Genomic DNA, 26,009 nt, shown 5'->3' with positions numbered 1-26,009 from the left:
CACACACACACACACACACACACACACACAAACACACACACACACACATACACACACACACACACAGAAACATGCACGCAGACACACAAACGCATACAGGCAGCTATTAATAAATAATATTTAACAATCATTCCTTCTCAGTCTTTACAAAGTTCTTAAAATCTGACATTCTTTTTTTTACTATGAAGCATCAAGGAATGTTTCAGTACATTAAAGGTGACGATAAATACAAATTATTTAACAAAATTTCAATTATGTATTATACATTAATTTGCTGCTTATTAACCCTTTGTCCCTTATATTCCTTGCATTGCTGTAAACATAATGTTATCCTTCATATTTCTGGGGTTTATACTCTTCAGTTGGTCTGATCTGCCATATTTATCCATTTGCCAAGATAACTTGCCAAGATAATAACTTTCAGAAAGGAATTGGATTAATATTTGATTGGGCAGCATTTGCATGACAAAGTGGAGTAGAATGAATTCAATAGTTCTTTCAGAAATCAACAAATCATGAGAGTTAAATGGCTTCCCTTTGATAAAGTGTTGATAGATACTTGAGGGTTGGCATTGATGTGGTGAGCTGAAGGAACTCAGCAGGTCAGGCAGCATCCATGGAGGGAAATGAACAGTTGATGTTTCGGCCAGAGACCCTTCATCATCCATCCTGATGAAAGGTCTCGTCCCAAAACGTCAACTCTTCATTTCCCTCCGTAGACGCTGACTGACCTGCTGAGTTCCTCCAGCATTTCATGTGTGTTGCTCCAGCATCTGCAGTCTTCTTTTGTCTCTTGTGAGCTGAAGGGCCTGTTTTCCTGCTGTATGAATTTATGATGCTGAGTATCATTCATCAAACAATGTGATTGTTTTTCCCTTTGTTCAGGAAATTTCCTTTTGAAGATAAGCCCTTTCTTCCTACATTTTTCTTTCTTAAATTAACTTTGAGATTGTTCACATCCTTAGCTCTAAAATTTAACTAAAATTCAGGAAAAAATCCACCTGTTGTTAAAATCTTAACAAGGAAAACTGTTACTTTTATGAGTAACTTATATTAACTGTTCACATCAGGGCTCACTGTATTTTCTCAAATATTAAAAAGAGCATTTTAAAAACTATTTCTGCCTGAATGCTCAAAGAACATTTTAGAAAATTAGAAATAATCAATGTATGACAATGTGGTAATCTCAAGCAATTCATATAAACTTAGCCTTCATGTTTTATCAACACCAACAACAGCTTTATAATTTTTAACATAGTATGAAGCCATTATCTGTAGCTATTTGTTTCAAAATCAATAGTTATAACACAAATGCAGAAGTTATAAAGAACATGATCAAATACATATTGGACAAAATCTTAAAAAAATGATAAATTCTGGAGTTATAATGATTTCATAAATAATGGCATTTGATAACATTGGTTCCTGAAACCAAACACAGCTTCAGCTTTGCCAAACATGTATTCTGTAATGTGGAAATCCCAAAGTTTCTCTCAACGAGTCAATACTCTTCCACAGGCTGCGCTATTTGCAGTAATCTGTGCCACAGTCAAGGAAAATCTCTTGAACTAGCATGCATTTTATCTATTCATAAAGTGCATTATGCCCCGAAAATCTTGTGTTCTTAATGGTGCATTAAACCACAAGTACTGCTTCGCATATTAACTGGACTTGAAATTACACAATTTACAAAACTGCACAATTATTCTCTCACATGAATATTTCAAAGTATAAAATGTTTAAAATATATTTTTGATAAAATATCTTTATTAGTCACGTGTACTTTGAAACACACAGTGAAATGCATCTTTTTGCGTAGAGTGTTCTGGGGACAGCCTTCAAGTGTTGCCACGCTTCCGGCACCAACATAGCATGCCCACAACTTCCTAACATGTATGTATTTGGAATGTGGGAGGAATTTTGATTGTTTTTATGATAGTTCTGTTTCTCATTTAATCTTATTTGTTTATTGATTTACATGGTATGTTTAATAGTGAATTAACAATGTTGCTCTTTTATTTTATGCATTAATGATCTGGATGAAGGAACTGATGGCATTGTGGGCAGGTTTGCAGACAATACCCAAATAGATGGAGGGACAGGCAGTGTTGCGGAGGCAGGGAGTCTGCAGAAGGACTTGGACAGGTTGGGGCAGTGGGCATAGAAGTGGCGGATGGAATACAGTGTAGGGAAGTAAGGGGTTATGTAGGAAGAATAAAGGTGCAGACTACTGTTACGAGCCAGGTTGCTATTTGGTGAATGTCCCTTTAAGGCACCTGGACAGTAGAGTAGTAGTGTGTGTGTAGTGTTATCTCCAAGACAACAAGACTATAACAACGTGCTGGCTGTTTTGCACAGAGATTCGAAGAGAGAGAGAGAGGCACTGACTGCTGGTCTCTGTATCAATGGATGAAGAACAATAGCTGTGTCTGTCACTACAATCCACGTATGGATTTTTGGAGCAATCAAGTGAAGCCCACTTTGTCGTTAACCTGTACTGGAAAACAGGTATTTCTGTGGGCGGCCACGTATCGAATGCCTTCGGGGTGGCAGATACTTCAGAACAAAGCAGAGGAGATCATCAGAGATTGAGGTGTCATATGGGTTCCATCGTGGAACATGTGGATTTCGTAATTTCTCTCTATGTTCTCTCTACATTTTCTCTTCAGTCAATGGCGGTTTTGCAAAAGCCTTTACTCACTCTTCACCTTATGACTTGCTGAACTGAACTTTGAGAACTATTCCTAGATTTGGGGATTGGGAATTTGCCACGCACACACTTTGAGTTTATTAGTTTTGGGGATTATCTTTAATATCTAATGTTTTTACTTTTCTTATTATCACGTGTAGTTATTAATAAAATAGTTTCTAACACATACATGGCTTGTTGTGTTTCTATTGTTGCTGGTACGTAACACTATTTTCTAAACGGGGAGAGAATTCAGAAATCGAAGGTGCAAAGGGTATTGGGAGTCCTAGTTCAGGATTCCCTTAAGGTTAACTTGCAGGTTGAGCCAGTAGTAAAAAAGGCAATTGAAATGTTAAGGTGCAAAGGGTATTGGGAGTCCTAGTTCAGGATTCCCTTAAGGTTAACTTGCAGGTTGAGCCAGTAGTAAAAAAGGCAATTGAAATGTTAGCCAAAGACACAAGAGATTCTGCAGATGCTGGAATCTGGAGCAACACACACAAAATGCTGGAGGAACTCAACAGGTCGGGCAGCATCTATGGAGGGAAATAAACAGTCGGCTTTTTAGGTCGAGACCCTTCATCACGACTGGAAAGGAAGAGGGCAGAGGCTAGAATAAGAAGGGTGGGGAGGGGGTGGAGCTCAGGCTGGCAGGTGATAGGTAAGTTCAAGTGAGAGGGGGAAGGTAGATGGGTGGGCAAGGGGGAGAAGATGTAAGAGGCTGAGAGGTGATAGGTAGAAGAGACAAAGGGCTGAAGAAGGATTGAAATGTTAGCATTCATTTTGAGAAACAAGAACATAAAAGCAAGGATATACAGCTGAGGCAAAGGCTTTGGTCAGACTGCATTTAGAATATAATGAGCAATTTTGGGCCCCGTATCTAAGGAAAGATGCACTGGCCCTGGAGAGGGTCCAGAGGAGATTCACAAGAATGATCTCAGGAATGAAAGATTTAACGTATGAGGAGTGTTTGATGGCTCTGGGCCTGTACTCGATGTTTAAGAAAGATAAGGGTAGATATCATTGAAAACTACCAGATACTGAAAGGCCTGGATAGAAAGAAGGTGGAGAGGATGTTTCCATTAGTAGGAGAGTCTAGGATCCAAGGGTACAGCCTCAGACTACCTTTAACTGAGATGGGGAGGAATTTCTTCTGCCAGAGGGTGGTGGATCTGTGGAATTCGTCGCCACAGAGGGCTGTAGAGGCCAAGTCATTGGGTGTATTTAAGGCAGATACTTCTGACTCTGTAAAAATTATTAAATATGATTGGTTGTTCTACTAGCTTAATGACAACAAACAGGTGAAGAGAAGGAATTCCTGGAACTAGCATCTAGAAGCAACAGGCAATGAGATAGGTGAACCTATCTCAAGGAGAACACTAATCTGTATAAGCAGCTCCTGAAAATTCAGTGCCAGGTTGCCTTTGCTTGGTCACTGACAACAGTTCTTCGAGCTATCATACAAAGATGGGACAAGAATGCTGAATCTCTGCAGCAACCATGACCATGGGATATATACATAAGAAGCGGAAGTTTGATGTATAACTTTAGAAATGAGAAACCACAGGGTTCTCATCCATTTATGTATGATCGTGAAATGAAATTGATCATGGAAAACTAAGCCTTTTCCTCTAACAAAGGCTAGTAATTTGCACCTGCTGTGCTTCTGCCTTTACATAGTTTCCACATTTAATGAGCTGTTGGAGTAAGAATGTGAATGTGGAAACTGCTCATTTTCTCTCTTAATTGTTGTCTGATTTTTCTCTTCGATATGCTATTTTGTATCATTAGCAAAGGATTGCTCCAGCTGAGTGAACAGGTGTTATCTCTCAATCATTTCATCCACTTTTGACAAAGCACAGGGTGAAAAGTAGTTCATGCAATTTAATGAAGTGATTCTTGATTTCTCCCATCAACTTTACACATAAAACGGGTATTTGTTTTTTTCCCTTATGAGCTTAGATTTAGAATCATAAAGCACAAAAGCGGGATGTTTAGTCCTTGCGGGCTTGTTGATCAGGTTGTGCAATTAGTCACACTCTACTGCTCTTTACCAGTATTTTGGTTTTCTTTTCAAGTTTCCTTTTAGAGCATGTTAATGTCATCTCCCAATGTTTTCAGACAGTTTATTAAATGACTTTATTACTGAAATTTCCCAAAGATCTCACCAGACTCAGATGGACAGTAATCATCGGTGCATCTTTAGTGTGCCGATGACATACTGGGAGGCTAAAACTTCCTCATAAAATGAAAAGAAAAAATGTTGGGTGATGCACATGTTCACTGGTATGCATTATAAGTCAGTTAGTAATAGGGTATCGCAAAAATAACCTGAATTTGTGAGAGTTCAAAATATCAGCTATACACTGAGAAATTCATTCCGGGTCTGTAGTGCTAAACACACGAGGTAGTGGCAACATGTTCTACTCTTGCCTCTGACTTTCATTTGCTTGAATTTGACGGATTGAAGATCTTTCCTTATGCAGTTCCCGAAGTATGAACTTGTTGTCTAGTTCACTGCAGTGAGACATTAGGCATTATCAGGGTTTTCCACAACAAAATAGAATCATGAGGAATAAAAAGCCTCGCCCATGAAAACGATGGGAGAAAATTGACAACTAGCTAAGTTGCCTCCTCACTTAACTAGCTATCAACTTGTCAAAGAGACTGATGTTTTAAAAATACCTAGCATTTCTGAAAATATTTAAAAAGAAATAAAAATAGAAAATACTAAAATATCCCCTGGTGAGCCGGAAGCTGAGCCATTGGGAGTTCCAAATGGTTGGATAGCAGATTATTGGAGTTTTACTGTACATGATGTTTCACAGCTGTCAACGCTAATCCAAATGGGTAACAAAACAACTATTCTAATTGTACTAGAAGATGGACTGATGTTGTGAATGTGTAAAAAATGGAGGCCATGTGACAAAGCCTTCAGGAATATATTCAACCAGGACATTTTAGATGACATGCACTTGTTTACACTTCTGTTCAGTGGAGGAAGACAGAAAATAACTGTAAATAAGTTTCAATCTGAGGGGCACTCAGAATCAGAATCAGGTTTATTATCGCTGACGTATGTCGTGAAGCTTGTTGTTTTGCAGCAGCATAAACACTGAAGTTATGCTGCTTATGCAAGACATAAAGACTGAAGTTGATTGTTCAGAAATTAGACATTGCAATTAACCCTGAGCTAAGCTTCCATATCCATATCTTCTTCATCGCAAAAACCTGCTGCCTCCAGCTGGGTAACATCACCATTCTCGGCGTCTGCCTCGGCCTGTCTGCAGTTGAACAACTAATCCATGATTTTGTCACCTCCAGACTGAAATATTCCTACACTTACCTGGTAGGCCTGACATCTTTGATCCTTCTTGAATCAGAGGGGATCAAAGCTTTGCTGCCTCTTTCTTAACCTGCACTAAGTGAAAATGTCTATTTCCTCTGATCCAAAACTGAGCCTCAATAATTGACTGTGCTCTCAACCACTGATATATCTGATCCTACTTCAATTTGCAAGCTCAAAATCTTTTTATAAGAAAATTAAAACAGAAAATATTGGAAACAGCCGGTCAGGCAGTAAATCTGGAAAGAGAAACAGAGTTAACATAGCAGGACGAAGACCTGCAGTCAAAAGTCAAGAAAAGAGAACACATGTTGACTTTAAGTATCAGAGAAGGTGGGGAGGGATGGTTAAAACAAAGGAGGTATCTCTCTGAGAAATTTCCTTTCTCTTTCCACAGATGATGCCTGACCTGCTGAGTGTTTCCAGCACTTTCTGCTTTTATTTCAGATTTCCAGCACTTGTTTTTAATTTTCTTTTGTTTTTTTTTATAAGCACAGTTTAATATAATTGTATTTTTGTATTAATACAGTTGTATTGTTGTGGCACTTTTAATCGAACAATTACATCACACGGTACTTCCCAACAGGAATTTCAAACAAAGGTGTGATGTCATGTCACATTCGGAGATATGTACATTTCACATTTTTACTCAACATTAATTCACACAAAAACACATATTTATTGCCTCAAAAATATAACTTGTGATGTAAGATTGGTCATATTTCAAAGTAAATTAATTCAGCATTCAAAATTACCATTCATATACTTTACTTTAGTGTGCAATATTTTGTGCACTATTACCTTCTGTTTTGCAGCTGTGGTTGTAAGAATGTTTGTAGTTTTTTCCACATGTACATGTATATGACCCTTTAGTATTATTGCAGTAGTGTGAGCAAGTTCCAAATTGAAGGCACTCGTTAATATCTGTAAAAAATTCAAATATATGCTGTTATATCTTAGAGACAATTTTCCCAAGGAGAGAAACAAAAACAATGATTTTGCAATAGATTTTTGGACATATCTGGGAACTTTTAGAATTCTTGTGTATAATTGTCAGAGACTCGCTGAATGTGTACAACAGGTAAACACGTCATTCAGCCTGTTGGATTCATACTGGCTCTGAATAAAATCAATCCAGGTGTTAGAACTCTTCCACCCTCTTAACTTACTTATTGTGGTACAGGAGGAGCCCATTTGGCTCATTGGTTCCATGCCAGCTCCCAGTCAACCAAATCCCAGACTTTCCATTCTCCCTTCCTTATTTCCCTGCAACTTATTCCCTCCCCATGGTCTTGCAAATTATTTCCCATCTGCTACTTATTTAGCCCCATTTTGAGTGCTACAGTTAAATCTGCCTCTACCACTAATCGTAGCAATGCATTCCAGACTCTAACCACTTGCTTTGTGAAACATTTTTCCTCATGTAATTTTGGTTCTTTTGCCAAGGTACATACCTTTAAATTTATATGGGAAAAGAGATGATGAGATGAAGATTCAACTTCAGTTGTATGTACTCAACACAATATTGTCCTGTACGCACATTGAACTCAGGTTACAAAATTTATTTCAATTCAATTCAAAGGATGTTAAGTATAATATACATATATTACAATATTGCACATTTAGCACTTCCAATGAAGGATGAATCTTTTTACATGTAATGTTGACAAAATAAACCTCCATTCATACTGTAATTGTGTAGTTTTTTATTGGAAAATTGGTCAGCAGGATATAGTTCTTCACCAAGATCTGGATGTTTTATCCAGTCAGTATCAAGCACTCCCAAGAGAACAAGTTTAAAGAAGTCACTTTAAGACATCAACAACAGATATGTAAGGGCATTTTAGTCAGAAAGCATGTACCATTGTATCAACCTGACTAAAACTCAACCAGGGAAAATAGTTGCCTGGAATTTTATCCCTGTTTGGTACCTATAGTCAATGAAATTAATTTTGGATGGGGACAATGCACTGCTACAACTATAAAGCATACTTAAAACTAGGCCAGTATCTCCTGTATTGGTGGTGTCTTTATATTTGGAGACCAATCTGAGAAGGCTAGCCATCTGATTAAGGTTTAGAAAGTTTTGTTTCATGGAATTTAATTGAATTTACAATGGATTTTCTCGCCAACAAAAAAGATGAGACTGGTATTCAAAGCCAGGATCCAAAGGGAAAAGGTCACATTCAGATGCACTCTGACACCCAGCAGTTTGTAATAGATTAGGGTAGATTCTATAAGACTAATGAAGTTAAGTAACTGTTTACTAAAATAACTTCTTCTGAATCTTTAACTAATAATCAGCAAAGGAAATGTTCATTGCAATATAAATGGGAGATAAATTAAGAATTCTACTTAATGCATAGCCCGTGTAATAAAGAACTAAATAGTTACCTTCACACTGCTTTGAGGCTTTGTTTCTTTGAAAACCAGGCCGACACTCACAGAAAAGTGAAAATTTTGTCCTATTACAATAAGCATCATTGCCACAAGGATTTACTTCTTCTTCACAATTAAATTCATTATAATCTGGGGGAAAAATAAAGAAAATCAACCATCAAAAATAATCAGAATTTTAAAAGCAGTTACGAAGACTCATAAAAAGGTATTACAACATTTTTCGACAACTGTGGAATCACGGCAGATACAAATTGAAATGTAATGTGGCAATCAATCTGTGGCCTTGAGTGTTTGGACACATAAAGGACAGTAACCTTGATAAGAGGTTTGCTGTCTTAGCTAAGGGTTATTTTTTTGTTCTTGTAACATGTTTAGGGATGTGTGGGAAGAATCAGGATACATGGATGACTATTTTCCAGCACTTTCATTAAAAGTACAGCTTTCTTCTAAGTTTTGACCTAAAACATTAAGTCTTTCTTTTTTCACAGATGCTGCCTGACTTGCTGAGTTTTCCCTGCATTCTGTGTTTTTATTTCAGACTTCCAGCATCTGCAATGGTTGGATTTTCAATTATTTTGTAATGGTGTCTCCTGATGTACTTCCCATGATATACTAATGCCCTAATTAATCCATCAACATTTAAATACACATGAGAGTAATGCACAACTATTATACCTATACCCATAACCTCCATGTTTTGAATGCAAGAAAACTCTAAGAAAATGACTCTTATTAAAAAGAACTGACTTCCAATGATTCCATGATGACATGTTTTGGAAACAGCTTCTTAGATTTATGTCAATTTACACTAGATGGTTCCAAATGCTATGAATTACGTAATAGCTTTACTCGTTATCAATGCACCTGTGCTTACTTTGGTCAATTTCAGTTTTTGGCTTAAAAGAGACATTTTTTTATATATATACACTGCGGAAGCAAATATGGCTCAATGAAGAAATTTCCACTCAAAACTGCACCCTATTTTCATCAATGTAAGTTTCAAAAATAAATACAACTCATACTGTTAAAATAACTTGTATGCCATATTTTTCATTTTATCAGTTTACTTAACCTGAATAATGGACCTGTCTGTAACATTTACTGTAGAATTAAATGGTACTCCAGGAGTTATAAGAACTTAGTGAACTTTGTAATGAATGGGGGCTTGAGAATTCCATAAATGGGGCCTTAAATGTGGCTTTTGGGGAATATTCCTGAAGATTAGACCAGAAAAACGTCAAAATGCCTCTTAAAACCAAGGAAGATTACTTTAAATCGAGATTGAAGAATACATTGCTCTTGGAACAAAACTTGATTAGCACTAAATACTGAAATAAATATAGGATTTGAAGTTTTTGTATTATGATGGCAACTAAAGCATCTCCAGATAACTGCCCATTCTTCCTTTGATCATCATTTTGCAATATGACAACTGCATTGAGATTCCGTGCACAGATCAGTTAACACAAAGACATTTATATTTTATCTGAAATTTAGCAGTGGTATTTTTAACAAAATCTCTGATGGAACTACTAACATATTTACTCTTTAAACAAGCTAAATACCTGTGGACAGTCAAAACAGTTCTGATATCAACATATGAAAAAATAGTTGAGATTTTTCCAAAGTTGATTAACAAAGCTTATACAAAGGAACATAGGATGTTGGTTATGGTCATCACCAGCATTATATATCTCCTATAATTAACTTTTATATATTAACTAAGTGTAAAGAATTACACTTGCACTAAATGTACTTTAATCAAGACTTACTTCTAATGCAGTCTTGTTCATCGGACCCACCATCAGCACAGTCATTGAACATGTCACATTGTAGCTCTATAGGAATGCACTTCCCATTGCTGCATGTAAACTCATCCTTCCCACATGGCCTCTGAATTTGCTTATCTGTGAATTAATTGGACAGGGTGACTCATGATGAATGATGTAAGCATAGCCAAACAAACAGAAAGTTACCCAAAAACAGTGAACGCATGGTTTACAATGTAAACTGTGAAATATCCAATCATGGCATTAGCAAGTGATGACGCTTATAGTGGAATTTACAGTCTGGAAATGAGTCTGGGTCGGTGCAATACTGTGGAGATGGCATTCGTCTGAACTAAAAGGCCAGAAGGCCAAAGTAAAAGTATGTTCTGCACTCATCTGAATAACTGGGATGAGCTGCTGCTGCTTGTTTCCCTTTCCAATAACAGCTTGCTTGGTGGATTGTACTGCAGAGTTGTATTTGGTTCTGTGGGACTGGATGGGCCTGGACCTGCTGGATGTGTATAATGCTATGCTTCTGGCTACACAGGGATACCATCACCTACGTGCAGGACAGAGGGGCAGATGCCTACCTGGTCAGCTTGGATCAGGAGAAAGCCTTCAACAGGATATCACATACATACTTGATGGATGTGCTCTCCAAAATGGGTTTTGGAGAGGAAATCAGAAATTGGATCCAACTGCTCTGCACAGATATCCGTAGTGCAGTTCAAATCAATGGGTGGGAGACATTAGTTTCCCCATCAAGTCTGGAGTCAGGCAGGGTTGTCCACCCTCCCCTGTCTTGTTTGTGTGCTGCAAAGAACCCTTTGCCGAATCTATCAGGAAAGATGAGAGCATAAGAGGGGTGACATTGCCAGGCAATGGAGGCACATGTCAAAACCTCCCTGTACATGGACAATGTTGCAGTCTTCTGCTCAGATCCATGGTCAGATTGCAGATTAACCAATTTGAGTTGGCATCCGGGACCAGAGTCAATCGCAGGAAGAGCAAAGCCATGCTCTTTGGCAATGGGCAAGAACTGGCTGGAGTGGATTGGGAAGGTAAAACAAAAATTGAGTCCGTGGAAATGGCATTCTCTGTCAATAACTGGTAAGAACTTGGTCATAAGGTGCGATATGTTCTCAGGGCTGCTGTACTTGGTGCAGGCGTGCCCTGCTCCCCGCTCCTCTGCCTGAATAATCACCCGGGATGTCTTCCAGTTTATCTGGGGGTCCAAGATGGAGCGAGTCTGATGAATCATGATGCATAAGTCCCGAGAGAATGGAGGCAAAAGTGTACCCAACGTTGCCCTCATCCTGATGACCACCTTTGTGTGTGGCTGTATCAGGCGGTGTGTGGACTCAAAGTACATGGGCACCAAGTGTCACTACATGCTAAGGTTCTACCTGTCCCTGGTGTTGCAGAAGATAGGTTAGGCCCCTCTATCATGCAATGCCCCAGTCAGCTGGACATTGTCGCACTACCTGTCCTTTGTGGAAGAGTACTTCCAGGTAAACACGTTTGACCATAAGTCCATCAGACAGTGGATATAGTGGGGTGGTTCCCTGAGCAGACTATCCAAACCATCTGTTAAAATATCTCATTACCAGATCTCACCAACAAGCACTAAGACCTCACTTGGCCGGTGGTGAAAGGGGCCCTCACAGTCAGATCCTTCCTGTACACATATCATCTCCAATGCACGCTGCCCTTAGGACAGCTGCGGTGGGGAAAAAACGGTCACCCACCTCTTTGCAGACTGTGGTTTTGCAAAGATGGTGTGGAGACAGATGCAAGGGTCCGTGTCCTGGTTCATCTCCAGCAGCTGCGTGACAGAATTCTCTGATCTATGGGCTGTTCCCAGAGATACACACCGAGACAGACATCAAATGCTACTGGAAGATCATCAACTTGGTGAAAGACGCCCTTTGGTCTGCCTGAAACTTGTTGGTCTTCCAGTGCAGTGAGATGTCTGTAAGGGAATGCCAGGCTGCAGGAGTACATGCTGAGGGACGCACTGAAGCTCAGTGCAATCAATACTAAGTCTCTGTGGGGAAGGACCACAGTATAGGCTCCTTCCACTACTGCACATGGAGGGGCAGAGTTGGGTGGGGAAACCCCTCAAGCAATGAGAAGGGCATACCATCCCAGGAGGCTACATGAGTGGCATGGTTCTATGTTTGTTTGTTTTTCTTTAAAAAGAAGTTTACACTACTGAATGTAACGACCATGAATGTAAAAGTTTTTTTGCACTGTTTCTTCCTTTGTGTATATGTTTTATTATGAATAAAGTACATTTTTGAAATAAACAAAAAACTTGCTTGAAGGGAGATGCCAATTTTAGGCTGCCCATCTTGGCCAAGTTTCATTCATTGCAGACAGTGGTGCTGGATTGTGAGGGTGGAGGAATGATTGGATACTGGATCAGATTAAATGGAGGAAGGCTATTATGACTATAGTAGATGCAAGAAATCAGTCCTAATACTTCTGACTTTACAGAAAGGAGCTGCTTAATAAAAAAAATCAAAACATTGCCTCTGATTAGAGGCCATGGGACAGCTAAAGAACTGGTGATTAATTCGTCAAAGGTGGCTTTCACCAGGTGTTAAGTCCTTAATTTACATATACAAGGAATCTAACACCTGTTTTATGTTTTTGCCTGTGACATCTAAATATTGGACCCCATTAATTTGACAGTAGGACAAACATGCGTTCAGACTGGGCAAAGGGTATCCTACAGCTGGTATTTTTTGCACCCATTTCATACCTGTAAAATAGAAGTACAGTATTTCAGTTTATATTCCTATGCATCCATAATATTAGCCATATTTTACTTTCTATTTCCTCAGGAGCTTGTAATACCAATACTAATGTATTCCAATTCTTTTAATATGAAATTAGATAGGGCAGCAGGTCAGCAGTACAACATTAATTCAGTCACTACAGGCGACCAGCAGATGTCACATGCTCCAGCTCACATCCCTTTTACACAGCCATAATAATTATATCAGCTGGCATTATCTATGGTCAGGCACTGCTGTGTAAATGATGCAGTAGTGAGTAATGTAGAATTTAGCAGTTTTATTCTCAAGCAGTGGTAAAACAATTGTGGAAGGTGCAGTGTTAAGCACAGCAAATGCTTCACACATTGAGGGCTAATGCAACTCTTTTAGATGGGTCTCACAAAGCAATGATTAGTTGCCTCTGCCACAAAGTCCGGCCTTGCACTTGAATAGGTACACTTTCCTCAACTTATTTGTCAATACGTTTAATTATTTATGGTGACAAGCCTCTTCTCTTAACATTCTTTGGGTGATTTAGTATTGTATTAGCCTTTTAAAGTAAACACATTTATGGTGTGGAGAAACATAAGGAGCTTGGAGTGTACATCCACAGATTTTGAAGGTCACAGGGGATTAGGTGGTGATGAAGGTATACAGATGTTTTCCCTTATCAATTGAGGCATAAAATATAGAAACAGCCAGGTTATGCTGGAACTATGTACAATACTAGTCTGGCTACAGCTTGAGTACTGCACACAGTTCAGGTCATCACATTACAAGAAAAATTGGTATATACACTGAAGGGAGTACAGAGGAGATTTATGAGGATGTTGCCAAGACTGAAATGTTTTAGCTATGAAAGATTAGACAAGTTAGGCTATTTTCTTTGGAACAGAGGAATCTGAGCAGAGATTAAAATGAAGTGTATAAAATCATGAATTAGTAAATAGGAAGGATCTCTTTTCCCTTGCAGAGGGGTCAAAAACCAAAAGGCATATATTTCAAGAAAGCAATAAAAAAAAGAGAGGGGAATTGAGTAAAATATTTTTCAGCCAGAATGGAACTGGGATCTGGAAGATACTGCCCGAAAGGGTAAGAGAAACCCTCATCACATTTGGATGAGTACTTTGAAGATCCATAACCTCCAAGGCTATGAATGTTGCTGGAAGGTGGAATTAGATTGGATAGCCTTTTTGTAAGGTCAGATGTGATGGGCTGAATGGTTTCCTCTGTGCAGTAATTGACTTACGATTCTATGCTATTTACAGACAAATAGGCTGAAGTAATCTTGATAGTCTCTTAAATTTCCAATTATCCAGAATCAAAATTCTGAACACCTCAAAAGAATCTTGAAAATTTGAGGTTATTGATCAAAATGGTATGACCAATTTCATTATCTTAAGCCAAGTTAAAATACAAGAATTCTCATTGGAGTAGTTAGAAGTGCAATCTGTCTTTTGCTGCTAGCACTGAAGGCATGGAAAATATTGTCCCTTGTCGTACATAGCTCTGCAAAGAGAAGTCAATGGAACAGAATATTAAGAGGTAAGTACAACTGGACATACATACAGTTCTTCTCCAATATCTTTTAACTGTAGCTGGAAATATTTCCCCCGCTTGGTGCTAACTTGGCTGGGTGATAACATTCTTGCCAAAAGTCAAGGGAACAAGAGATCAAGCCCAACTCTAGAAACTGTTGCATAGCTAGAGATGCTGTATGTTTCATATTAAGCTAATGGTCCTTTAGCCTGTTTAAGTATGCATAGGTACTAATATTATTCGTAAAATTTGCTGTTGTTTAAATTGTGCCTTGATCAACATTTATCCTTCGATCAATGATTTCAAAACCAGATCAACTGGTCATTGACGTCAATACTTTGAGGTTTCTTCCTGTATTTAAAATAGCCAAATCTGCCCACCAAAGAACTGTGTTTACATTTGAAGGTAAACACTTCATTAATTGTGAAGAATAATGAGATGCTGTAGATATGAAATGCATTGTACCAGTGTAAGTTCTTGTTTTAGTTTTAATGTTGCTGCATCTAGGTATCAAGTCATAAATACTGATTTATAATTCATGTCATAATTGATACACTATTTATTCTTGAATGTTTAAAATGTAAGGATATTATCGAAAAACAATGCATTAGTGGTTATAATATAATTATATTATAATAATAACTCTTAACTAAATAAGGGCACGTACCACAGTCCACTTCATCAGAGTTGTCACCACAGTTATTCATTTCATCACAAACTCGCTCAGGTCGAAGGCAGACTCTCCCATTTTTACATCTGAATGATCTTGAGGGAGGACACTGAAATTTTACTGTTTAATACAAAATGCAAGAAGCAACCTTTACCAAGATCCCTTTCAATGATAATAAAAAATATTTCTTAAAATACCTATTAGTGTCAAACTACTTCCTGTAACATTTTCCTCACTGACCAAATACCTGCCTACTAACACTGAGCTGTTTAATTTAATTATGGTTGATTGAATTGTCTAAGTATTACCCCTAAGGCAGACTTAGCTTTTGAAAATATCCCAGCTACATCTCCCATATACACAGCAGCTAATGTTATTATTCACGTCCTCTCATGGCTAATGATTCTTACATTACAAATATGAAATAAAACAGAAAATGAGGAAAACTCAGAATATCAGGCAGCATCTGTAGGGAGAAAAATAGAGTTAATGTTTCCGGTCTGGAAATTTGCTTGTCTTAATTTTTGAGCCTGTACCAATAATGACCACCACCACCACTCCATCCCCTCACCAACCCCCCTGCCCCCGCCCCACCCCAAACAAATCTGCCAGTCAACCAAATTTTCTTTACTTCAACTATTTCTAAGGGGCAGTTTCAATATCATTATAGTAGTTTTTGGAAGTGCATCTTTGGGACAAATCATGTTGGTGCTGGTGTGGTGGAGGGTGGTGAGGTGGTAGTTATTGGAGCCACTGGTGTTCAGGTAGTCTCTGGAGGATTGACTAAACACAGCAAATAATCAATATTGCTTGATATTACAAGAGCTCCCTATCCCTCCCAATGTTATTGATTAGATGCCCCTAGTTCCCTTCTCCATTGTGACTAAACAGTATCAAAAACTCTTTTCAGGAAACTTCTGCCTCCCGCCCTGTTTCACCACCACAGTATAACTCTCCAAGCATCCACGCCTTACCCTATTACTTCCTGCTGTCTCTCACTGTGGAGATTAGGATCAGGAAAAGCTCATTAAACTAAAACATGCTCCTCATTATTATCATAAATTAAACCCATCTACTTGACTTCTCAACATATGTCTCGAGTTTTCTTTCTCTCTTGAGAGGGAAATGAACATCAGAGCACTTACTGAATGCAAGAAGGATAATTAACATACCACACATTTCTGGGTTTTCATCAGAGTTGTCTCCACAATCATCCTCACCATCACACAGCCATGATACAAGCTTACAAAGTGTATTGTTGCATTGGAATTCATCTACATTGCAAGTTGTTTGCACTAGAAAACCAAAATATTAAACAATGTAATATTCAGATTCATATAACAGGATCATTAATTTCAATACATATATGTCAATTCAAGGATAAGTGATTTGATGGACTCATTCATTTATGGAATTATTTTCCTCACTTCTCCTATCATGCAGTAATTTATCTGCCAACCAGTAGTTTTTGCTCCTAATGGAGAGTTCCTTGTTTTCTTATGATATTATCCAGAACAAGAAACAAATATGACATATTCAATATCTTTAGATAATAAGCTGTAATTATACTGGTGTAAAAAAAGAAAACATCTTGTATCATATTCTTTTGCCTTATCTTTAATACTTAGTTACTTGTGACCAGAAGACCCTTTTTTGAAGGGATCGGGATCAAGTGAGCAGAGGCTGGGGTGAGCTTGTTTGAGCTCCTGGGACAACTGCAGTTCATTGCAGTTCTGTGTGAGTAAATGGTAGAAAGCATAAAACGGTTGGCAGGCAGGAGCAGAACACTGAGAGGTTAGAATCACCTCTTCTCAGCCTGCTTGCTACACGTGGGATGACAATAGCAATGGCTTCCCCAGTCAGATCATTGGTTAGAGTACCAATTGACTCGATATTATCAGACCCTCACATGTATCCTAATAAAGGGAATGTAGCAGCAAATTTGAGGAGGTGTTTTCAAAATAAATGAGTTGATGCCTCATATAGAAGGCAGAAAATTTATGTTATCTTGGCTTCTTGGCTGTTACTATTGTACAACAGGCTTTGAACCTTTAAGATGTTCATGGGAACCTTATATAACCACTAAACTAAGGAGTTTAACCTCCTTCATATATATAAAGAGAATTATCTGGGTCTGAAGATATTCAAAGCTGTGGCCATAAAATTATCAACCAAGAACCCACCATATGGCAATGGAATTTACTGAGAATAAAATGTCAATGCATGGTCATAAAATCCTGGCAATAAGCAAGGCTCATATCATTCTGATGGAACTGAAAATTAAACTGATATCAGTGAAACCATTTAAGCTATTTCAGTTACCTTGTTCACAGTTTTCCTCATCACTGCCATCTAGACAATCAGTCTCTCCATCGCAGTGCCACCTGACAGGAATACAGTGGCCATGCTTACACTGGAACTGATCCTCTTTACATTTAATTACACAGTCTTTCTGTTAATATAAATCATATGCAAGGTTTAATGTAATAATGTTTGTCACCAAAGCCATATGGCTAATTACAAAGGAGTCAGAAATTACTAAAGCATGCTGCTAATCATCTTTTGTAAATTTGGAACTGACAGCGTTAAGGGCAGATAAAATTTAGACTTAGTCAGGCGACATCAGTGATTTGCAACATTTACTTATAACAATACTCATAACATCATTTTTAAAGGAAGTATGTTTGTATAGCATACTAGAAATTTACAGGGACCACATATTTAATTTTAATACATCATTGCATTTAGCCATCTATAACAAACCAGAATTGATAGGGTCTAAATCGTATCTCTGGAAAAGTCTGGCAGAATTCATAGTTTCCACCTTTCAAACAGAATGACTGAAGTTTTCTGGCCATTTTAAACAGGTGATGGTTACTCAACTAATTACAATGTTCAAAAACTCAGAATCTTCAAGAAAGAATTGTTCTTGGCCAGAACCGCCAACAGTTTATCCACCCAGAATAACCATTCAGTTTCCAAATGGGGTCTTGCCTCCCTTCCCCTGGCAAAGATTGTACCATCTTGCACTGAACTACATAAAATTGCTAAGGTCATTAAGGACAGATGTTCCAAGCTAACATCGATAACATGCTATGTAGTTGATGTAGTCCACATGAACTTTTGACAAGGTCCCACAGAGAAGGATGATCCAAAAAGTTAGAGCCCAGGTAATCAATAATCCATGGCAAATTGGCAAGCTGAATAAAATGTTGGCTTGATAGTAGCAGACAGCGAATAGTGTTCGAGGATAGTTTTTGTGATTGGACGCCTGTAACCAATGGTGGGACAATTACTGTTTCTTATGTATATTAACGGTTTGGATCTGAATGTAGGGGGGTATGATTAGCAAGTTTGAAACAAAAATTGGTGACATTGTTAATAGTGATGAGGGTAGTCTTAGGTTGTATAATGTTATTGATTAGCTGGAAAATTGGGCAGAGCAATGGCAGAAACAGTTTAATCATGTGTGAGGTGATGTATCTTGGGAAGTGTAATAAGAATAGGTCATGTACCAAGAATGGTAGGCCCTAGGAACAGAAGGATCTTGGTGTACAAGTTCATACATCCCTAAAGGTGCAGTACAGGTTGATAAAGTGGTTAAGATGGTATACAGGATACTTGCCTTCATTAGTCACAGCACAGAATATAAGAACATGGAGGTCATGTTCTTGATAACATTTTGGTTAGGTCACAGCTGGAGTATACAGTTCTGGTCACCACACTATTGGAAGGGATTGTATTGGAGAAGGTGCAGTGGAGATTCACCAGGATGTTGCCTGGAATGGAATGTTTCAGTTATGAGAGACTAGATAGGCTGAGCAGAAGAGGCTGAGGGGGACCTGAGAGAGGTGTACAAAATTATGGATAAGCTAGTTGGTAGAAAATGTTCCCCATAGCAGATGTGTCTATAGCTAGAGCACAAGTTTAGTGGTAAGAATGTAGAAGAGATCTGAAATTTTTTTTTCACCCAGAGGGTGATTGGAATCTGGAATACACTGTCTGAGTGGGTGGTGCAGACAGGTACTCTCAGAACATTTAAGGAATCTCTGTGGGTGGAGGTTAGGAACAGGAAGGGGTCAATAACTTTATTGGGTGTTTTTTATAGGCCGCCCAATAGTAACAGAGATATCGAGGAGCAGATAGGGAATCAGATCCTAGAAAAGTGTGACAATAACAGAGTTGTTGTGATGGGGGATTTTAATTTCCCAAACATCGATTGGCATCTCCAGACAGTGAGAGGTTTGAATGGGGAAGAGTTTGTCAAGTGTGTTCAGGAAGGATTCTTGACACAATAGGTAGATAAGCCTACAAGAGGAGAAGCTGTGCTTGATTTGGTATTGGGAAATGAACCTGGTCAGCTGTCAGATCTCTCAACGAGAGAGCATTTTGGAGATAGTGATCATAATTCTATATCCTTTACAATAGCATTGGAGGGAGATAGGAACAGACAGACTAGAAAGGCGTTTAGTTGGAGTAAAGGGAATTATGAGGCTCTCAGGCAGGAAATTGGAAGCTTAAATTGGGAACAGATGTTCTCAGGGAAAAGTACAGAAGAAATGTGGCAAATATTCAGGGGATATTTGTGTGGAGTTCTGCATAGGCCTGTTCCAATGAGACCAGGAAGTTACGATAGGATACAAGAACCGTGGTGTACAAAGGCTATAATAAATCTAGTCAAAAGAAAAAGAAAAGCTTACAAAAGGTTCAGAGAGCTAGGTAATGTTAGAGATCCGGAAGAGTATAAGGCTAACAGGAAGGAGTTTAAGAAGGAAATTAGGAGAGCCAAAAGGGGCCATAAGAAGGCCTTGGCAGGCAGGATTAAGGAAAACCCCAAGGCATTCTACAAGTATGTGAAGAGTAAAAGGATAAGACATGAAAGAATAGGACATATCAAGTGTAACAGTGGGAAAGTGTGTATGGATCTGGGAAGTAGCAGAGGTAATTAATGAATACTTCAGTATTCACTATGGAAAAGGATCTTAGTGATTGCAGTGATGACTTGCAGCAGACTGAAAAGTTTGAGCATGTGGATATTAAGAAAGAGGAGGTGCCAGAGCTTTTGGAAAGTATCAAGTTGGATAAGTCACCAGGACCAGAAGAGATGTACACCAGGCTGCTGTGGGAGGCGAGGGAGGAGATTGCGGAGCCTGTGGCAATGATCTTTGCATCATCAATGGAGACGGGAGAGGATCCCGAGGATTGGAGGGTTGCAGATGTTGTTTCCTTATTCAAGAAGGGGAGTAGAGATAGCCCGGGAAATTATAGACCAGTGAGTCTTACTTCCGTGGTTGGTAAGCTGATGGAGAAGATCCTGAGAAGCAGGATTTATAAACATTTGGAGAGGTATAATATGATTAGGAACAGTCAGCATGGCTTTGTCAAGGGCAGGTCCTGCCTTACGAGCCTGATTGAATTTTTTGAGGGTGTGACTAAACACATCGATGAAGGGAGAGCAGTAGATGTAGTGTAAATAGATTTCAGCAAGGCGTTTGATAAGGTACCCCATGTGAGGCTTATGGAGAGGGTGAGGAGATATGGGATCCAAGGGGACGTTGCATTGTGGATCCAGAACTGGCTGGCCCACAGAAGGCAAAGAGTGGTTGTTGAAGGGTCGTATTCTGAGTGGAGGTCAGTGACCAGTGGTGTACCTCAGGGATCTGTACTGGGACCCTTACTATTTGGGATTTTTATAAACGATCTGGATGAGGAAGTGGAGAGGTGGGTTAGTAAGTTTGCAGATGACACAAAGGTTGGGGGTGTTGTGGATAGTTTGGAGGGCTGTTAGAGGTTACAGAGGGATATAGATAGGATGCAGAGTTGGGCTGAGAAGTGGCAGATGCAGTTCAACCCAGATAAGTGTGAAGTGGTTCATTTTGGTAGGTCAAATATGTTGGCGGAATATAATCTTAATGGTAGGACTCTCGGCAGTGTGGAGGATCAGAGGGATCTTGGGGTCCGAGTCCATAGAATGCTTAAAGCGGCTGTGCAAGTTGACTCTGTGGTTACGAAGGCATATGGTGTATTGTCCTTCATTAATCGGGGAATTGAATTTAGGAGCCGTGAAGTATTGTTGCAGTTATATAGGTCTCTGGTCAGACCCCACTTGGAGTATTGTGTTCAGTTCTGGTCACCTCACTACAGGAAAGATGTGGAAGCCATAGAAAGGGTGCAGAGGAGATTTACAAGGATGCTGCCTGGATTGCGGAGCATGCCTTATGAAAGCAGGTTGAGAGAACTCGGCCTTTTCTCCTTGGAGCGACGGAGGATGAAGGGGGACCTGATAGAGGTATATAAGATGATGAGAGGCATAGTCAGAGGCTTTTCCCCAGGGCTGAAATGGTTGCCACAAGAGGACATAGGTTTAAGGTGCTGGGGAGTAGGTATAGGGGAGATGTCAGGGGTAAGTTTTTTACTCAGAGAGTGGTGAGTGCGTGGAATGGGCTGCCAGCAATGGTGGTGGAGGCGGATACGATAGGGTCTTTTAAGAGACTTTTGGATAGGTACATGGAGCTGAGGAAAATAGAGGGCTATGGGTCTGTAAGGTAGGGACATGTTCGGCACAGCTTCGTGGGCCGAAGGGCCTGAATTGTGCTGTAGGTTTTCTATGTTTCTATGTTTCTAAATATGTGGACAACCACTTGAATCGCCAAGGCATAGAAGGCTGTGGATCAAATGCTGCTAGTTGGGATTAGAATAAACAGGTACTTGATGGTCAGCACCGATATGGGTGCCTAAGATCCTGTTTCTGTGCGATATGATAAGACAAGATGAGATTTCTTTATTAGTCACATGTTCATCGAAACACACAGTGAAATGCATCTTTGCATAGAGTGTTCTGGGGGCAGCCCACAAGTGTCGCCACGCTTCCGGCGCCAACATAGCATGCCCACAACTTCCTAACCCGTACGTCTTTGGAATGTGGGGGAAAGCCGGAGCACTTGGAGGAAACCCACGCAGACATGGGGAGGACATACAAACTCCTTACAGACAGCAGCTGGAATTGAACCCGGGTCGCTGGCGCTTTAGTAGCATGATGCTAACCGCTACACTACTGTGCCAAGTATCCAGACCTTTAATTGATTTTAAAACAATTCAAAGAGTCTTAAGTAATTTTGAAAAACGAAGAATATTTAAACAATAAAATCAATAAACCTGGCTGTGTGGCTGTAGTTACCTTTGGACTCAAGGGCAGAAATTACATTCAAATGAATGAGGTTGCAATACTTATTTCAGCCTTGGCCAGCTAAAAAAATGAGAGACGAAATGCAAAGCGTAACTAGCCCTTCCAATCAGGAAGTCAATGCTCCTTCTCTGGATTCAGAAGCGAGTCCGGCCACAGAGCAGGAGGTCAGTTGTTTGGTCGGTGGAACTGGTCTGAGCCACAAGGGCAATGCTGGCAGTGCTCTATGGAACTACCAGCCATTGGTAGGTATGATCCAGTCCAAGGTCTTCATTTCCGGGGAACAGTAACTTTCCTACAACCATCAGGTTCTTGAACCAACCCACACAGCCGTAATCCTACCTTCGCAATGGAACACTACAGACCACCTCTTGTACTATCATGAAACTGTTTCTGATTGTGTCTTTCGCTTTGCACTGTCTTGTTTTTGCACAGTCTTTTTTTCTCTCACTTCATTGTCTTATATAATTTATGTATAATTTATATTCTGTGTGTTGTCTGTACCTACATGCCTGTGATGCTGCTGCAAGCAAGTTTTTCATTGTACCTGTACCTCTCTATACTTACGCACATGACAATAAACTCAACTTGACTTAACTTGACTTGAAGTCTTAAAGAGGGTGAAGATGTGATTGACTAAAATTGTATCAGTCATGAGAGGCTAAAAACTGATATTCTTCTCATTGATATTTAAGGGGAGGATTAACAGAAGTACTCAAAATTATGTATGGCTTCAGAAGAATAAATATGGAGAACCTCTCACCAAAGGATCATGAGCTGGTATTCAGAGAACACAGATTTAAGGTTATTGGCAAAAGAACTAGAGGAGATAGTAGAGAAAATAAACTTTTATGCAGCAAGCTGTCACAATTTGGAATGCATTGCCTGTATGGGTGGTGGAGGCAGATTTAATAATAGCTTTCATGACAGAATTGGACATGTACTTGAAAGAAAATGTAGAGCAATGGGGAAAGTACCAGAATGTGAGATTAACTGGAATACTTTATCAAAGAACAGGCTCAGACACAATGACCTGAACAGTTTGTGCTCTAGGAACTGACTTTTATTGCCTATTGTAGCTGAAGTACAGGGTATGGAAGATCGCAGATTTTCATCTCCAGCTACATTGAATAAATAGTTTGATTTTATAACTTCCTCACAAAAAAGGTACTTTGGGAAAATAATGCTCCATGAATGATTATGGCATTCTCGGTTTACTCATCTGTTCAAATAATTTTTTCAAGAGTGAATAGGAATATATGTAGCACTCCAGCAAGCAGTGAATATAATTGCTTTGTACTTTGACAAACAGTGCTACAGGATCAAAAAATCTGTCAGGATGTACAGTATGGAGAGATCAACAGCTAATTATCCAACCCACTCAAAGGGAAAAGATTTGAAATAATGTTTTTCATGTTTCTATAAACTATCCATCAATGTCTGATAACCCACAAGATATTTGAATGGGTATTAAAGGAAGTCACATGTCTCCAGGGATTCTTGCACAAAGATTTCAAAAAGGGAAAAAAAATCCCAAGCTATAAGGACCTCTCCAAACAAATTGTGCCAAGACTCACATGCCATAACATGTTGATGAGACTACATGAAAACATGCAGTAGTGAAGCAGATGAGTAAGCCTGCTATTCAATACTTTGTCAGGCCCATAGCTAAAACAACTATATATGCAAAGGAAAAATCAGAGAACTAATCAAGTTGCACCACTCTTTGAGATACTTTGAACTCCAGCTCCTTCCATACAGATGTCCAAGCAATGATACATAGCTATTTAGTAATTCAGCTGCCTGACCTTACAGCTGAGGTACAGTGTGAGGGGAAACTAAAGGTGAAAAAAATGTAAAAAGCAAAACAAAGGAAATGTTTATTTCAGCTGAATTAATTATTTTTGGTCGTTTGCATACTCACATACCTGGAGCACTGGAAGCTCAATGTTTCTGACAATCATTAGAAGAAACTTAAAGGGTTTAGGGTTATGATATTTAACTGAACATTGGTATGTGATTACTCTCAAAGATTTCTCTCAACCCCTCTGCTAGCCTTTTATATGATGATGTTGACAGCAGTCAGGAATACTTCAGCAGGCCACACATTGTCCTGAACGTAGAATTGTGTGGCTGCCAATGGTGTTTAAACTGAAGCGGAGAGTGGTAAAGATTTTATCTTAAAACAGTAAGTACATAATCGTTAAAATAAGCATTGTTGGGTTAGATTTCTACAGTTTTAATTCTGAAACACAGAACTAAAATAAGGAGCAAACAATTTTTTCACATTCAACAGAAAAAGTTATTTAAAAATAAGATCAGAAGGTGTTTATTCGCTGATAAAATCTTTTTGCCTGTGATACCAGTGTGAATTAACCTTACATATTCTGAAGTTGCTCAAGAAAGACAGGAGGTGGCAGTCTACTGCTGGTTATCTGCTGAGGCAGTGCCTTGGGATTGAGGATGACTTGCTTTTCATCCAGTTCAGAGGAGTGGAAGATGCTATTGTATGAATTATTCTAATGTGGAGCAATTGTTACACATTAGCTACCACGCAGACTTGACAGAACAAGGTCTTGTTGAATAACAAGGAACTCCAAGACTTAGTACACACACACGTGTATTTGGATAAACAACCACATGGATGCACACACATACACAAACACATCCACACACATGGGCTCTGACCACACAAATGCCTGGACACAAGTATACATGACCTTTGTCAAAGCCCTCCTCCTACACCCAACTCCAAACTGAACACTTTTCTGCTTCAGTCTCCCTCCTCCTGAATGTCCTCCTTTAACTGCTTGCCTCAGCTCCCTCTCATGTGCATCTCCCTTCAGTCACTCCTTCCTCCCTCACTCCTTCCCTTCCCTCTGGACTCTCCCAGTCCTCCCTGACAAACCTGGCCTCCTCCAACTCCTTAGCTGCCAGTTGCTTGCAAACTCTGAATGCAAGACTGTCCCCAGGTGCTGCTCTTCCTTTCTGCATGGCTATCTCGCTCCCCACCGTTACCCACATCTTCCATTCACAGCAACAACTCTACCCAAAGCTCAGAACCCAGCCCAGAACCCCTGAACTTCTCGGGGTGAACCTTAAGAGTATCTTCAGCTGCCTGACCAGTACTGATTGATGTTGGCAGATTATAGTCTTCTTGTGGTTCCCTTGGATGTAGGGATGGGGGAGAGGCAGTATTGATCCCAGCATTGGATTTCCTAGCCAAAAAAAGTGGCTCCATCCTGTGGGAATGGGAGCAGGAGCATCTCCCTTGACCAGCGCCCTCACTCAGCACGTACAATAATCCTAAACCTATGAGGCCCCTATCTCCTGCACTGTTCATAAACCTACAAGGCCTACCTCCTGATCTATCCCTAAAATCATGGGGTTTCAGTTTTCCATGAGGCCTCTCCCATAGTCCCTAAACCCCTGAGCCCTCTGTCTCCCTTTCGGTCCCCACCCCAAGGGGGCTCTGACTCCTGCCTTGTTCCTAAACCCAGGGAGCCTCCACCTCCCTATGACACCTATGACACTATGACCTAAGACCTATGACACCTCTGTCTCCCCTCCTGTCCCTAAACACACAGGACCTCTGTCTCCCCTCCTGTCCCTAAACATGTAAGGCTTCTGTCT

At 39.6% G+C, this 26,009-nt stretch overlaps 1 protein-coding gene across 1 annotated transcript in view; it reads right to left on the bottom strand.

The window, feature by feature from the left end:
• The window catches only part of LOC127583300 (low-density lipoprotein receptor-related protein 1-like), a 1,307,163-nt gene that overhangs the window by 63,656 nt on the left and 1,217,498 nt on the right, over positions 1-26,009 (bottom strand). Inside the window, exons 70-75 of the mRNA XM_052039177.1 lie at positions 17,516-17,645; positions 16,366-16,488; positions 15,191-15,313; positions 10,205-10,339; positions 8,427-8,561; positions 6,834-6,956 (exon numbers count right to left, since the gene is read on the bottom strand). Coding sequence (XP_051895137.1) covers positions 6,834-6,956; positions 8,427-8,561; positions 10,205-10,339; positions 15,191-15,313; positions 16,366-16,488; positions 17,516-17,645 — 769 coding nt within the window. The remainder of the gene's footprint in view (positions 1-6,833; positions 6,957-8,426; positions 8,562-10,204; positions 10,340-15,190; positions 15,314-16,365; positions 16,489-17,515; positions 17,646-26,009) is intronic.

Source organism: Pristis pectinata, chromosome 1 (assembly GCF_009764475.1).
Source record: "Pristis pectinata isolate sPriPec2 chromosome 1, sPriPec2.1.pri, whole genome shotgun sequence".
Classification (NCBI taxonomy): domain Eukaryota; kingdom Metazoa; phylum Chordata; class Chondrichthyes; order Rhinopristiformes; family Pristidae; genus Pristis; species Pristis pectinata.
The sequence above is the reverse complement of the archived record's forward strand: the minus strand, read 5'-3'. Positions and strand labels throughout refer to the sequence as shown.